Below are 14,877 nucleotides of genomic sequence, written 5' to 3' on the forward strand. Positions count from 1 at the left end.
CGCTCGTAACGCGTCCCACGCCTGTGACAACCTCGCGAGGCACTTGTATAGATCTCGTGTTTGAGAATCAAGCATTGGTGTACCAAGTCGAACATATATCAGTCTATTTCTCCGACCACAAAGCTTCCTTCATGACTGTCAAGAACTGTTAGTGGAGTCTTTGTTAAAGGAATACGTGTGAAAAATAAAAAAAAAATTCTGTGATAGCGCATACATGTGTTGCTCGATTTCTTTGCCTCAATCTATCGAAAAGGTGAAACAGCTTATTTGCTGCGCTCAAATTTCGCATTAGGAAGTAACGTAATCGTCGGTAATTTTTTTTATTTCAACGATACATTTTTTTTGTAATGAACGTGCCGGAAGCAGCACGCGTCTTTATTATCCTTGACGGCGCGTCCTCAGGCCCTGCAGTCTTTCTTATATCGCTGCTTCCAAAAGACACTCTGACCGTGACGCCGTGTCAGCTCTACTCGGGAATGAACGCATTAACAGCGGCGACAACGCGTGCTCAGGTATGCCACGCCCAATTGTCGTCTGCGTGCGGACGACTGCGTCGAGCGCGTATGCGTCGAATTATTCATCGACCCCCCTCGCCTGCATATGCGGCTCACGAAACGCTCTGGAGTGGTTCGATCGCTCCGTGCGGTTTCGATTCGCCGTTCCTGTAATGCGAAACGCCGAGTTCGTCTTCTAAGCAAAAAGTGAATTGCCCCGTGATTCGTGAATTCGAGCGCGCGACGCAACAAAGCATGGTTTTCGCGCTGAAGGTTTTATTTCTCAGTGGACGCTTTCGTGCATGGCGTGTGAGCGAACTGTACGGACGAAATTGGGAGATATTACGTGGCCGCGCTTTAAGCAGCCGCTTTTTGTAGGTGTCTCTCGCTTCAAGTTACGCGCCGTCCGCGTTAATGCATCACATCGCCGTCGGGAACATCGTGCCGAGTGGTTCGTGCCATGTTTCTGGACACTATGATATACGTATATAGCGAAACGCTTGCTTGACTGCTTGCTGTTAGAATGCCCAACTTGCCACAGTTGTCGCTGAGCATCTTCCAACAGCATCTCTCTCTCTCTCTCTCTCTCTCTCTCTATATATATATATATATATATATATATATATATATATATATATATATAACCCGTCCTAGAGAAAGTTCGGTCGCCGCGGCCGGGATTTGAACCCGCGACCTCGGCTTCAGCAGCGAAATGTCATGGCGATTGAGCCACCGTGGTGCGCATTCCGCGCGCGTTCGCACATGGTACGCGCTCCTGGACTTGCATTGCTTCTAGTGCACACGCTGCAGAGTCGAAAATCGGCGGAACAACGTGCTAGTGTACTGTGTTCTACTTTAGTCTTTAGATTTGTCCTGTTGCTCTTCCTTTCCTCTTTCCTCCCTTCCTTCCTATCTTCCATTTCTGTGTTGCTGTCACCTCCCTTCAGAAGAGTAGGCAGGCGTTGTGCCCCTTCCGGTGGCAGTTGCCAGCCTGCTCCTCGCTTTTTCCCTTTCCTGTTAACTGTATATATGTGTATATGTGTTCAAAGCAAATAATAATAATAATAATCTCTCGCGCTCACGTAATGTCTTACTCTGCGGCGCGCACCGTCGCTCTGCGCAAGTATACCGTGCAGTGCAACTTCAAGTAATTGTGTACGTCCCTCCTGATTGTAACAGTACAACGGCCCTCTGCGGCAAAGATGCAGCGGTGCAGGTATGTACATTCCCTCACGTCGACGCTGCAACGCTTTCGATGTGGGCGTTTGCGATAAACGCGCTCGGTGGTTTCGCGTGACGTCAATATATCCTCTGCACTGCGTGATCTCGCGGACGCCGCTTGGTTTCGCCCAGCCGTTTTCAGATAGTATGGATGATAAAAATGGTCCTATAGATGTGCTCGGCGCGTAATTATTCGCCAGTGAGCCGCCCATTTCTTCTCAGTTCGAATAGCGTTTTTTCGCCGTAGTCGATAAAGAAATGGAGGTACGAGAGGGGAGGGCGGGGGTTATTTGCTTCGAGTAAAAGCGGTCGTCGAACGCGCAGCTCGATGCGCGCCTTGATCGACGCTCGTTGTCGAACAACCGCGCGCGGCACGCGCTGTCCACTCTGCGTATCGCGAAGATCATCGAAAGATACGCGAGCGGTCGCCGATGTACGCGCGTGCACCCGACGTCCAGCTGTGCGCGGTTTTTTACGAGGAAGGGAGCTGCTGGGTGCACTTTCCTGGGTCGTGCGCGACTTCGGCAAAAACAAAAAGGTAACGAAAGTCATTATAATAACAATAGTAACGGCTTCGCGCTGCGTTGGTGTATATACAGCTTGGGGAAGTATGACTGCTGATAATGGCGGCTGACTAGCCGAACGACAGCATTTTTGGAAAGAACGAAAGTAAGGAAGAAAGAAAGGCGGGCGGGCGGGCGGGCAGAGGCGGTGTCAGAGAGGCAAGGAAGCGAGAGATCGAGGTTTCTTTGGCCTGGTGCAACTTGGCTTGCTGCTTCACGATGAAAAATAAATGGCAGGGTTTAACTAGAGTACGTGGCTTCCACTTTGCTACCCTACGCTGCGCGAGGGGAGGAGACACGTCGGGGGAAATGGGAGAGAGAGAAAAACAGGCAATAGTTCTTCATTAAGCGCGCAGCGATAGCCACTGGCTCCAATAAAGTGCAAGTACTATAGACGTATAGTGACCACGTTTGCCTAAGGAAAAAAAAGAAGAAGAAAGGAGAACACGCACGAGCAAATATTCGCAACAGGGTGAGGCTTGTGTCTACGGCAACAAAAATCCGGATACGACTCAGCGCATCGTAATGGAATGGCAAGATGTTCACCCAGCAAGAACCGTACGGAACGTCCGCCTTTCAGAAACGCTGGGATTCGAAGCTGACGGAAACATTAACTCGTCAGTGGTCGAGATAAGCGAGAGACCTTGAGTTACTGGTTAGGAAAACGCAGGGAAGAGACGGGGGTGGTCGGATCGTTACAGGCATAGGTAACTGTACAATGCAAGAATAGAGGTTTTAACGAATAGAAAGAACATAAAGTATATATATATATAATATATGAGCAAAATACCGGACTGCAATACCTCTTGTAAAACGTAATTAACTAGGGCAGGCCATGAGTGCGCATTTTTGTCGGCCCGTTCCAAAGGGGATGTTATTAGAGACCATCATCACCATTGGCTGCCCCCAAACACGGAATTCCACAACACGGAATTCCACAAAAGAGCAGCGTGAGTAAGGGCAAGCTAAAACTCTCCAATGTGCATCTCTCCCTCTCCGCGGTGAAGAGCTCCCAACATGCGTTGCATAGGCAGCTGACCGCCTGATCCCTCTCTCTTTTCGAACTTGTCAGTCCTTGTCGCGTTCTTGCTCAACTCTTGGACCGGCAGAGAAAACGGTGAACAAGGGCTCCTATAGGACGGACCGCTTATTTGAAAGAGCCGAGGCTTTCGACAATAGGATAGAAAGTAGCACGCCCGATTTTTTTTCGCGCTTTGCTTTTTCTCTCGCGACAAGGGAGCGTTCGTTATTCTTGGCGTGAATACGTGATCCGTGTTGCGGAGTTTTCGTTTTTTCAGCTAGGAGAGGAGCCTGCGTTTTCTCAAACCGAGGTGTGCGCGCGCGTGCCGGAGCGAAGGCGGCGGAAATTGTGCCAAATTTTACGCGAGAGTGCTTGAAGGGCAAGGACGCGCCCTGCCCGCGCCTTTGTTCCAGGCTCTTGAAACCCACTGAACCGCAGAAGCTTTGTGCACCATCTTGAGAAAGCTGAATCGCTGTACAGCGTGGTCAACTGTTAGAGGGAACAACCCACTGTTCGGCTCTTTGCTGGCGTTCTAACTGCGAGTGCCGCCGAAGGCGCTGCGCATGCACAGCTGTAGGATGACTAGCACCTTACTATATGTCTAACAGCGTGAGCACACAAAGGCAGTGGTGAACACCACAGTGGTCTCTCTCCCTCTTTTTTTTTTGTTTTGCTATTGCGATAGCAATTATGGGAACACTCCAGGCGAAATTCGGTCGTCGCCGTCACGTTGCGTGTAAAGTACAGGTGCGATAAGAACCTATCGTTCGCCGTGTGCCATGGATGCGAGGGAAAGCGTGCCAGGGTGAGCCAAGAGGGATGGTGGCTTGATGCGCGCTGTCTTCTCGCGGTCACAGTATTGAAGGTCACGTGATCGAGTGCGCGCTATGGGGCGGGGAGAGGGAAGAGAGGGCTCGTGAGCTGCGTCTCCTCTTCTAGTCCAGCCATGGCTGCGCATGGCGCAGCTGACCCGAGTGCCTTACATCCTTGGAGGTAATCTGCATCTGCGGCAGGCGCAAAGACTGGGCGAACGGGGATGGCTGGTGGCTTAGTGTGCGCTGGCCTTTTTTGCGCGCCTAGTCGGGAAGTCGCGTGCCTCAAGTTTCGGAGGCGCGTTGATGCGAGCTATTGGCCTCGAGCTCCACCACTGGAAAAGCTGGCGCCACCGTCGGCGTGACGTGCTAGGAGGGATCACGTGGACATAGCGGCCGCGTCGGCTGCTTCGGGCGCGCCGAAGCGAGCTGAAAACGAGAGTTTAAATTCCCTCGTACGCTGCGGTCCTCATTTAGAGGCAAGATTTGCCCGCTTCGAGTGTCTCCTTTACAACGCTTGAAAGCTATACAATAGGTAGTGGCTGCCTTTGAAGGCGCACAACATGGTAGGCTACTGCTCGGTGCCGCAATGCCGGACGCACGTAACGGAGGGCGGTGTCAGCCTTATTCACACGTAACCGCTGGACAAGAAGCTGCGTGAAGCTTGGCTCGCGAAAAATAAAACCGGCAAACAGTCATCGGCTACAACTCGGGTATGCAGCAAGCACAGACGCGAGGAAGATTTCCGCTACGTCGCCCGGTCTGCGATGTTCTGAAAACGCGCACTGAGACGCTCGCGCGAGTCCGCTGCCCGACTAATGTCATGACGGTTTGGTCTATGAACTTGTCGATGCTATAGATACTCGCAAGTTCAGTGGAGTGTAAAGGCAGCGGTAAGAAGCACATTTAAAAAAAGCATGGCATATGGTCATGTTTGTGTTATGAATTAATGCACTGGATTACAAAACAGGAGCAGCGGGAAATTGCATGCTGAGAACACCGATAAACATACAGTGCGACGCAACTCGAGAAATAATATTGAAAGGTCAAAGAATTTAGAAGAAAAAAGAAGATTGAATCGTCGCGACGGGACATCACAGTCCCCGTAGGCGTCGAAGTCTCTACAATGAAATTACTTTTGAACAGCTCTGATAGCGCCCACGCAACAATGGTTGCTTGTATACTGTCAAATGCTCATATTCTGCAGCCTAAAGCTCATGGCACGGTGCGAAAACGCGCGCGCGGAGAAAGCGAAACTGTGGGCGGACAAGCAAGCAGACGCGCAGTCGGTCGCTGCGAATCTGCGCGATCGCTTCATTGAGGCTTCATTCTATTACGCTCCATTTAGTTATACAAACACTATAAGAACATATTTCAGATAGTTTGCTCTCAGCGTTTACCTACCTTTCACGCAAGAAGCCGGTTCGGGAGACTCCATCGCGGCGACAGCGCGCAGTGGCGTTCACTGTACGTATTCGGTAAAGAGATAGCGTCTGTAAATGATTGTGTGCTTTCAGTTTGCCCAAGATTATTATTTAGACAGTAAGAAACTTCTCTCGTTTCGAAAGTACTTACAGAAATGTCCGGGAGAGCTCGCGCGTGGTGTTTTCAGTGAGCGCTGACAGCAAAACCTATGAGGAGCGCGCCACGTGATCCCTCATACTACGCCAGCGAGGCGCTTCCGATAGATGGCGACTCCGTAACTCCTCGCCGCCAATAGAGGCAGCACGAAGCGTACGTTCGCTATAGCCCGCTGCCGGCGCTCTTCATCACGTCGGCATTTTTTTTTTTACATACCTAGTGTTCGCGGTCATTGAGTGACATCTGTTCGCGCTTCTCTGTGCACGACTGACACTATGCTTCTTAATTTAATCACTAAGCGAATGTTTACTGGAATTTACGACCTTTGCTTCGTGTAGTTGTCTAATGTGTACCTAGTTTGCTGCCGCTATCAAATATCGTATAGCTTCTCACCTTTCGGGCTAAACTGCGACTTTTTGTCAAGGAGCGTTGTGATGGTTCAGCGTCGTCTCTGTGTGTTCGCGCTTTTAGATATATGGCAATGCAATACCCACAAGTCCCAGCAATCCACTCCTGTGCGAGCGCCACACAACCACAATTTGTCTGCAGCAACGTCGGGCGGTTGAACACTTGCCAGAGCGAAACATTCACGCGTGTTCTCCGCACACCTGTTCTCTTTAACAGTGGACCACACTGTATGCCTTCCCAGCTTTCGTCTATGTAGCACTTGCGATGCACCCGAAAAGCTGCCTGTGAGCCTATACATTAGTTGCGGAGCGGCAGCTCTCAATTTGATTCCGGATTTACTCTACATTCTTTATATTCCCGGAATGGAATTAGCATGGAATGAGGACAACGGTTGCGCGGATCGAATGGGAATGAAATGGAAGCTAGAAATTCGGCAGTGGACTTCGATTGGAATGGACGCCTATAGTCTTGGAGCGCTAAATGTGATAATAAGCGAGACCACACAAAATCACAAAACCGGCACATTTGCCATTTAGACTAAACAAGACTTGGCCAATATATTGCATTTTTCCTACCGCTTCTTTCAGTATCCACCTGTAAGTGACTACTTATTCTGCTGCAGAAATTTAAAACATGGTATTCGGCGTGCCCAATGTGCACACTTCTGAATACCGGGAACCCTTTACGCGTTATAAGACTAAAGTGCGTTTAAAGGGAGCAACTTTTAGTTATCAACATTGCTTGGTTTAGCAAGAGGAGACGCGACCTACGACACAATGATAGAGGCGAAGAACGACTTCGCAAATGGTTGCACCCTGCGGGAGTCCACTGAAATTTCGAATGCGTGCCACGTTCTTTCGCATACTGTCAAGTATCCAGAACGCACGATATCAGGAGTTAAGAGGTGTCCTGAAAAAAAAGGTGCCATTAACATATATGCCAGTTGATGTGAAGTATATATATCGCCCTGGCAAAACATATTAATGCTTTCCGCGTTTATTTTAATGATCAAAATGACAGAATAATCTGGCTAGATGCATGACACGCCCAACGGTGTAAGATTATTGTTGCGATAACAATTATATGGACACTCCGGGCGCATTTCTGCCGTCGCCATCGTCGTCGTGGTGTTCCGCATAAAGTCCAAGGGCGATAACATCGTCCCCGCGCGCCATGTGCTGTATGTGTGAATGAAAGCGTGCGAGGGCGAACCGACGATGGCGGCTCAATCTCGCGCGCGCAAGGGCGGAAAGCGGAGACGAAGCGCGCCGTCTTCCGTCGCGGGCAAAGCACTCGGTGGAGGGGATTCTGGTGGAGGGGAGGGCGTTCTACTCCAGTGGCTACTGCGTATGGCGCGGCCGCGCGGGCCCATGTTGAAAGCGATCTGCGATGGGGACAGAGTCTAGGCGTCTAGGCGCACCGAGGGCCGATAGCCCCATGTTCGCTGTGTTCTCGCAGCTTTTTTCTCGTTGAAGCGAGAGACAGCACGAAGGTCAATTGTTTTTTTATCCCCTTTCACCCTTCTCCCCGTGCAAGGTAGCCAACCGGAACTGCCTCTGGTTATCCTCCCTGGCTTTCCATGCACCCTTTTCTCTCAATTCGCTCGCTGCTGCTGCCGCGCTTCTTCGCTCCAGCGTTTTGACACCGAGTTTCCGTGGTCATCGAATGAGATGTGTTCATGTTTTCTTCCGCGCGCGTGACACCGTGCTTGTTAATTTAGTTAGTAAGCGAACGTTTACAAGTTTATACGACCGATAAACGAGTTTTCTTTACTCGTATGAAAATAGTTTCAGAATTACAGGTTTTTCGGAATAGCGCTATAAGGCAAACCGTGCTTGTATTACAGCGTGCGATGTGGTCGTGAACCGTCTAACAGCTGTGCAGCTAAGGTAAAGCATACTTCAGGGGTAGCGGGCGGGCAGCTATAGGCTAGTATCTTAAAGATAGGTTTGCCATGACGCCTGAAATTAGCGTTATGTTTGGCGATGTACCAAACTGAAGAAAACCCGCATAAGCATGGCGAACCGCATTATCACTTCTGAAGGCATCAGTCATTACGGTTATGAGGAAGCCTAGAGAGTGACATAACCTTTTTTGCTGTGTTTCTTGGCTTTTTTTCCAAATACGGACAAGTGCAGGGCTTCGATGAGGGTACCGCATGACAGGCTGTCACCACAAATTAACATTTTTGGGAGATATTTTGACCGCAAGAACTGGATATATTTTACAATCACGTCACATATTTAACCTCTAATGCGCGCAGCTAAAATATGTTTCTTGATGATATCTGACATGTCAGTGAGCAAAATTTAAGTAATAATGTTTTATGTATTTTTGTCTGGTTCTGTTTCACGTGTAATCGTATTGGATGCTCATTTCCTATTGGCGTTTATGAAATGAGGTCCCTTACAGGTGTAAGGACTGCGTTGACCAGGCATGTACTCGGCCAAACGAATGTTTGCGCATTGCTTGCTTTAAGTGCTCATGATCATTTTCAGTGCGCATAGGCAGATAGATTTTTACCGAAACCAAAATTCACAAAAGGCCTCTTCTTAAGAGGAAGCTTTAGCTCGGGTGCTCCTATTTAAAACATGTAAAAGAAGAATTCGTTTTTCTCGGCAACCACTGCACCAAATTTGATGAAGTTTCTTGCATTTAAAAGGCAAACTTACAATGTAGGGACTGTTGGTTACGAATTATTAATTTAGGTCGTCAATTCATTATTAATAATTTTCAGAAAACGAAACTATCAAGTTGACAACTTTCTAACTCAGCAATGAAAAATTACATCACAATTATGTGAATTGTATCCAATAGTACATCTAAAGCAGACAGAATTGATATGTTACACATGAATTTCAAAAATGTTTGTAATATGGAAATACAGCTTTTGCAGAACTCTTGTACACAACGTAAAGAGTTCACGTAACATATAAATTGACACATTGAATTTGTCCGCTTTGAATGATCTATTGGATGCCGTTTACAGAACCGCGATATCTGTTTTTGATGCAGAGCTATTAATTTGTAAACTTCGTGCTTCTACGTTTTTCGAACTTTCCCATTTTTAACATTCTTTTAACGAAATTCAGGCCCTATATAGAAATCCGCTTCCAAGAGTCACCAGAATTTACCTTTCTCTCTCAAATGCAACAAATTTCATTAGAAGCGGTCCAGGGGTTATCTGAGAAAAGCGTTCTTGCGTTTAACATGTATTTTAATAGCCCGCGTCGGAATTGGACCAGAGCTAAAGCTTCCTCTTAAACAGTAGATATGATGGAGATATGATGGCAGCAACGCGCTACAGAGATAAGAGGCCGCAAAGCACATTTCTTGTACGAGAAAGTTCGACGTAGCATTGTAACGCTCCTTAGACATCAACAAATATGTTATTAATTAATATAGGCAGACAAGCGCAAGTAGTGTACAATTATGTAGAAAGTGTTTCATTTACTGGAATTGGAGGAATGGAATATGTCAGCTTAGCCACTCCAGGAGTGGGAATGGCACAACACTCACCGTCCCGAGGAGTGAAATAGAGTGGTATGAACAGGGACTCCCACTGTCCCGTAAGGAATGAGAATGGAATGGAGGGGTTCACTCCACAACTCTGGCCTACACTGAGTGATAACGTTGGACACCAGTACGAGTTCCATCCATAAAACGGCTCTTTAGCTGCCCTTTGTGCATATATACGAACTCCTAAACTTAGTTTCCGAGAGGCGCCGATATTGAGAGGAGCTCGCCTCCTCCGTGATGTCATAGCTAAGTGCGAACGTCATTGACTCGCGCAATCTGTGTAAATTAACTTCCAGTTCGACAGCGCTGCATTTGACACTGCACCTTACGTTCCCACTGACTGTAGTTCCCTAAAGGAGCGCTCGTTAAAGCTGGCTTCACCACAATATTGGGTCCCTTAAGGAGAAGCCTGCTTTACTCGTTTCTTTCAGAGCCCTAGAAAGGCCGAAGTTGAGTGTCGCTAGAGATAACTTAATAAGCAAACTCTCGCCAGCTGGGTTCGAGCGTGGGTCATTCCGGTTCTTCGATTGGACCGTTTCGGTTCTTGGGTTGGACCGTTACCTATGTTCTTACTCTGTGCCCCGTCTTAACGCTGTTGCTTGGGCAGAATATTCGTTGTCTCGCAGCCAGTTTGAGCATCCTGCGTTTTTTCTTCCCACCTCTTCCCGGCAGTATTCGAGAACAAGGACAAGATCGTGCTGGTGATGCAGTACGCCAGCGGCGGCGAGCTGTACGACTACGTCAGCGAACGCAAAGAGCTCACCTCCGAAGAGGCGCGCCGAATATTCCGCCAGGTGGCGTCTGCAGTCTACTACTGCCACAAGGTAATGCATTGAATTTTTTTTTACTAGGCTGCATGCGCAGTTCATAATCGCAATTAGCTGCACGTTTATGTCCATTCAAGTTTGAAGGCTTCTTCCAGCGATCTCCAGTTAACCCATTCCTGCGCTAGCTGACGCCAGCCATCCCAAGCCTGCAGATGTCTATAATCCCTTACCTCCTCCACCTTATTGCTTTGCCGTACTCGACTGCGTTTGTCATCTCTGCAACCCATTCTGTTACGCTCATGGGGGCCGTCGGTTAGCTGCCTTACGCGTGACATGGCCCGCACTACTTTCCCGTTCAGTAGCAGGTGCAGTTAGACACAATAACGCTGTTTCATGGTCACTCAGAGCTTCGACAGCAGCGCGTACGTGAAATACATTTACCGAATCGAGACCAAAGAAGCAATCATAACTGGTTGATTGAGCATGCCTGTCCTACTTGAGTATTTCTTTCCCTGTTTTCCGTAGTGCTTGGTTTCTTACTCTTCTTGGAACTGCATCCCACGTGTCCTGCATATTGAGCGGTAATAAAATACTCCTTGGTTTGCGCGTCATACGGTGCGTGCACGTCAGATCGAATTTGCTAGTGCCGGACTTTCATTGTTGAGGCGCGATGCACAGCTTCAGTTTCACGATAAGAGAGAAAGAACTTTATTGAGGAAAAATCGGGTTATTGGAGCCGGAGGGTGGGTCCTCAGTCCAGGACTCCAGTGACCACTGCCACGCACCGGGCCTGGTCGAGAGTGCTCAATTTATTCTGCTGTTCAATCCGGGCGACGATGTCTGCCCAAGGATCCCTAAAAGAATTTTGTGTCAATTGGTGTGAATTTGAATTTCGGGGCCGTGATTTGCACTCCCATGTCACATGGGGCAAAGATGGCCTCTCCCGCCCCCACTTTCCCCACACACACACATACACCAGGGGTATTGATCGGCGTATCCGATTGGTCAGATGGCATGTCACCGCCCCAGATGCGGGTAGGTGTTTGATTAAGTTAAATTAAATAAGATGCGGGTAGGTGTTAATTGCGGGTTTTGCGCGGCGAGTTCTTGGCGTGAACGGCGTTGATTATCTAAGACACTCGCACGCTAGTATTTGCTTGTTTTCGATTGGGGTCTCCTTCCTTGGTGGGACTGAAGTCTCGCGAGCAAGAGCTCCGCCCCTGTGTTGCCATTGACACCAACATGCCCAGGACACAATACAATGTGGCGTTCTTGTCTTGGTAGATCGTCCAAAATGTTAAGGGCGATCCTGGAGATCCTTACGTGGAGGAAGAGTCAGCAGGCCGCCTGGGAGTCCGTGAGAACGGAGGGGGGCCTGTCTTCTCCCCTCCCGTACGTGTCCATATTGCCAGGGCAACTGCAGCCGCCTCCGCTGTGTTGGTGCAGGCTGTGCGTATCGAAGCTGTATAAAGAACCGACGAGACAGCTTTACATTTTAGTTCGGCGCTATCCCTCTACCGTTGCAGTGGTCCCGTCACGTGCCAGTTTCGCACGTGCTAAACTGCGCGGGTTAACTGGCACACGTAATGCAGGCGCCTTGGTGGTCAAAGCGCTAACGGTGGCGCGGCAGCGTTATGCTAAATCTCTCCAATAACGTGACTCACGTCACCCGTGATAATCATTTTCTTCATCGCGCAGCCTTGGCGATACTGACGTCGTCCAGCTGCCCTAAACGTCTTTATCGGAAAGCCAGGAGACACTATACACGCACTACTTTCTTCTTTCTAACCCTTCCCCTCCGTCTGTGTTGTCCAGAACAAGATCTGCCACCGCGACCTGAAGCTCGAGAACATCCTGCTGGACGAGAAAGGCAACGCGAAGATCGCCGACTTTGGCCTGTCCAACGTCTACGACGAGCGGCACTTTCTCAGCACCTTCTGCGGATCCCCGCTCTACGCGTCGCCAGAGATCGTCAAGGGAACGCCCTACTACGGACCCGAGGTGTGTGATTATAGGTGTCTAATGCACGCTACTACGCAGCATCCCGCTGTCGGTGACTCGGGCATATTAGTGGCACGCGATTAGCAACGTGCACCGGAATAACAGGAACGGTAAGAAGTGTAGTGTGCCGGAGGAATTGTGCACACTGTAAAAAGAGAAATACAGTATAAATTCGAGGCTGTTCGTGCAGTGCCCGTGCAGTGGAAGACAGGCGGAAGAAGTGGTATAGTAATTAGGTTTCATCATCATCAGGCGTGTGCGCATTCCTACGGGCGCCGCTTAATGGGAGTCACGACACTTTCTGAGGAAGTAACACAGTGTCACGTGACACCTCGATATAATCACAAGAAGTAAAAGTTTAGAGGTTGCGTAACAGTGTTGCATTGCGAAACCTATTTATATACACGTGGCCGAAAAAGCGGTAGGCCCGAGTTAACAGTAAACCTTGCTAATGATTAAAATTAGCGCAGCAAAAAAGACAATGCACTCAGGTGCGTTGTCTTTTTTTGCGAGCCTAACAATTAATTATTCTGAACAGTAACCCACGCAGTGTAACTGCGTTGACGCATAGCTCGATCGAGGACCGGCTAGATATACCATTGGTATACATGAAGGTGATATCGGCCAGTACTTTCGCAGCAAGCTCTTTGCGTAAAGGTATCGGCTTCGTTAAGCGATTAAGGCTGTCCTGCGTAGTTCTATTCCTTTGAGTCACAATTCCTATATAGTGTTCTTCATCTATCCATTTAATAGAACAGACGTCAGCTTTAGTCAACCTATTTCAGAACGCATTGAAAAGGTAGCGGACGACTTGGAAGTCAAAATACTCGAGTCGGCCGGAGTTACGTATTATCCGACCGAGACCGCGTGTGTCGGCGGCACGCGATCTCACTCGTGGCATTCCCTCCCGTGCCCTCACCCCGCCCTGTAGGTGGACTGCTGGAGCCTGGGCGTCCTCCTCTACACGCTGGTGTACGGCGCCATGCCCTTCGACGGCAGCAACTTCAAGCGGCTCGTGCGTCAAATCTCCGAGGCGGACTACTACGAACCGAAGCGGAAGTCTGGTCAGTATTTATTACTATACCTTTACGCGATAGTGGCGAGTAGGCTTCCATTGTCTGCAGAGACGCCGCCTGTATATAGAAGGCGGAAGCGATCGCCGCCGTGTAACCACGCCTCGGCGTTGCGCATCAATTGCCCATCAATTTCGCGTTACCTTAACAGGCTTCCGAATGGACATAAAGAAGAGGAAGGGCGAGGTGCGGTAAGGGAAGCGGGAAGTGTTTTCGTCGAGGACGTTCAGGTGCGGCTATCTGCACGAAGGCGGCGAAAACAATTTGCGAGTGCGTCGAACAGCACGGCACGCGCTCAGCGATCAATGCTGCCATATACGCGGGACAGGTGCGCAGATCGCAGCAGTCTCGCTTGGCATGTAGGTCGTCATTTTACCAAAAAAAAAAACAAAAAACGTTGTGGATCCCTTTCATCGGGCAGTGCGCCGAGCAGTGCGGGGGCAGTGGGCAGCCTCATTTTGTCACACAATGTGCTCCCGTTAATGTTGATGAGCCTAATGCGTCGTAGACACGATAGCGTTTCAGACGGAGTATTCATAGTGACTGTTACATCAATAACTACGCCGGGTATACGCGATTCTACCTGCTGAACCGCTGGCTTGTTCCCCCTCAAATTACGCATGGAGCTAGCACTTTGGAGCAAGTTCGGTTTAAAACGACGCCTGGGGGCGTATGTTTGATAGTTTTGGCCTTAATTAGTCACAGGGTGGGGTGCCAGCTGCGGCGGCGTTCGTTTCCGCTGCGGCCGAACGGTGGCGTCGATACGTTCTATGTGGAGCAGCCACAGACGACACCCATTCTTTTATTTACTGTGAAGTTAACTGAACGAAGTGGAGAAAGTAACGGTATTAAACCAAACTCACTGCAAAATGCTACATCTGGGTGAAATCTGAGCGCGAATGAGCGAGCGGTTTAACTAAATGAGTCATATACACCCTGGACTGCACAGGAAGGAGTAGTACTCCGCATACTTTATCATGAGATTCACAGCGAGGCAGATTAGACGATCCTAAATTCATCTTTATCAGCAATAGCCACATGGTGCTTAGAGTGGCAAATGAGCATTAACCTAAGAAAAACAGTCTCAATGATAATTACATGCAAAAAGAAGCCGTTACCCTTTGTATGCAGCATTAATGGCCATAACTTATCCTCTGTTACTGAATACAAATACCTTGGTTTAGTAATTACGTCGGACCTTAGGTAGAATAGCCATGTAGCTCGCATTTAAAAAAAAGCCATGAAGAAGCTCGGATACCTGAGGAGGACCTTGGCTATCTACAAGTAATATAAAATTATTAGCATACAAGACTTTCATCAGACCATTGTTAGTTAGAGTACGCTACTCCTGTCTGGGACCCTTACACCCAAGCAAGCATAAATATTATTGAAATGATACAGCGGAAATCAGTCAGGT

The 14,877-nt window shown here is 48.9% G+C and overlaps 1 protein-coding gene across 1 annotated transcript in view; it reads left to right on the plus strand.

The window, feature by feature from the left end:
* LOC142592706 (uncharacterized) overlaps positions 1 to 14,877 on the plus strand; it is an 85,360-nt gene that overhangs the window by 60,870 nt on the left and 9,613 nt on the right. The window contains exons 3-5 of the mRNA XM_075704289.1: positions 10,292 to 10,443; positions 12,202 to 12,387; positions 13,319 to 13,451. Coding sequence (XP_075560404.1) covers positions 10,292 to 10,443; positions 12,202 to 12,387; positions 13,319 to 13,451 — 471 coding nt within the window. The remainder of the gene's footprint in view (positions 1 to 10,291; positions 10,444 to 12,201; positions 12,388 to 13,318; positions 13,452 to 14,877) is intronic.

The sequence above is a fragment of the Dermacentor variabilis genome, chromosome 9, assembly GCF_050947875.1.
Source record: "Dermacentor variabilis isolate Ectoservices chromosome 9, ASM5094787v1, whole genome shotgun sequence".
Lineage (NCBI taxonomy): Eukaryota > Metazoa > Arthropoda > Arachnida > Ixodida > Ixodidae > Dermacentor > Dermacentor variabilis.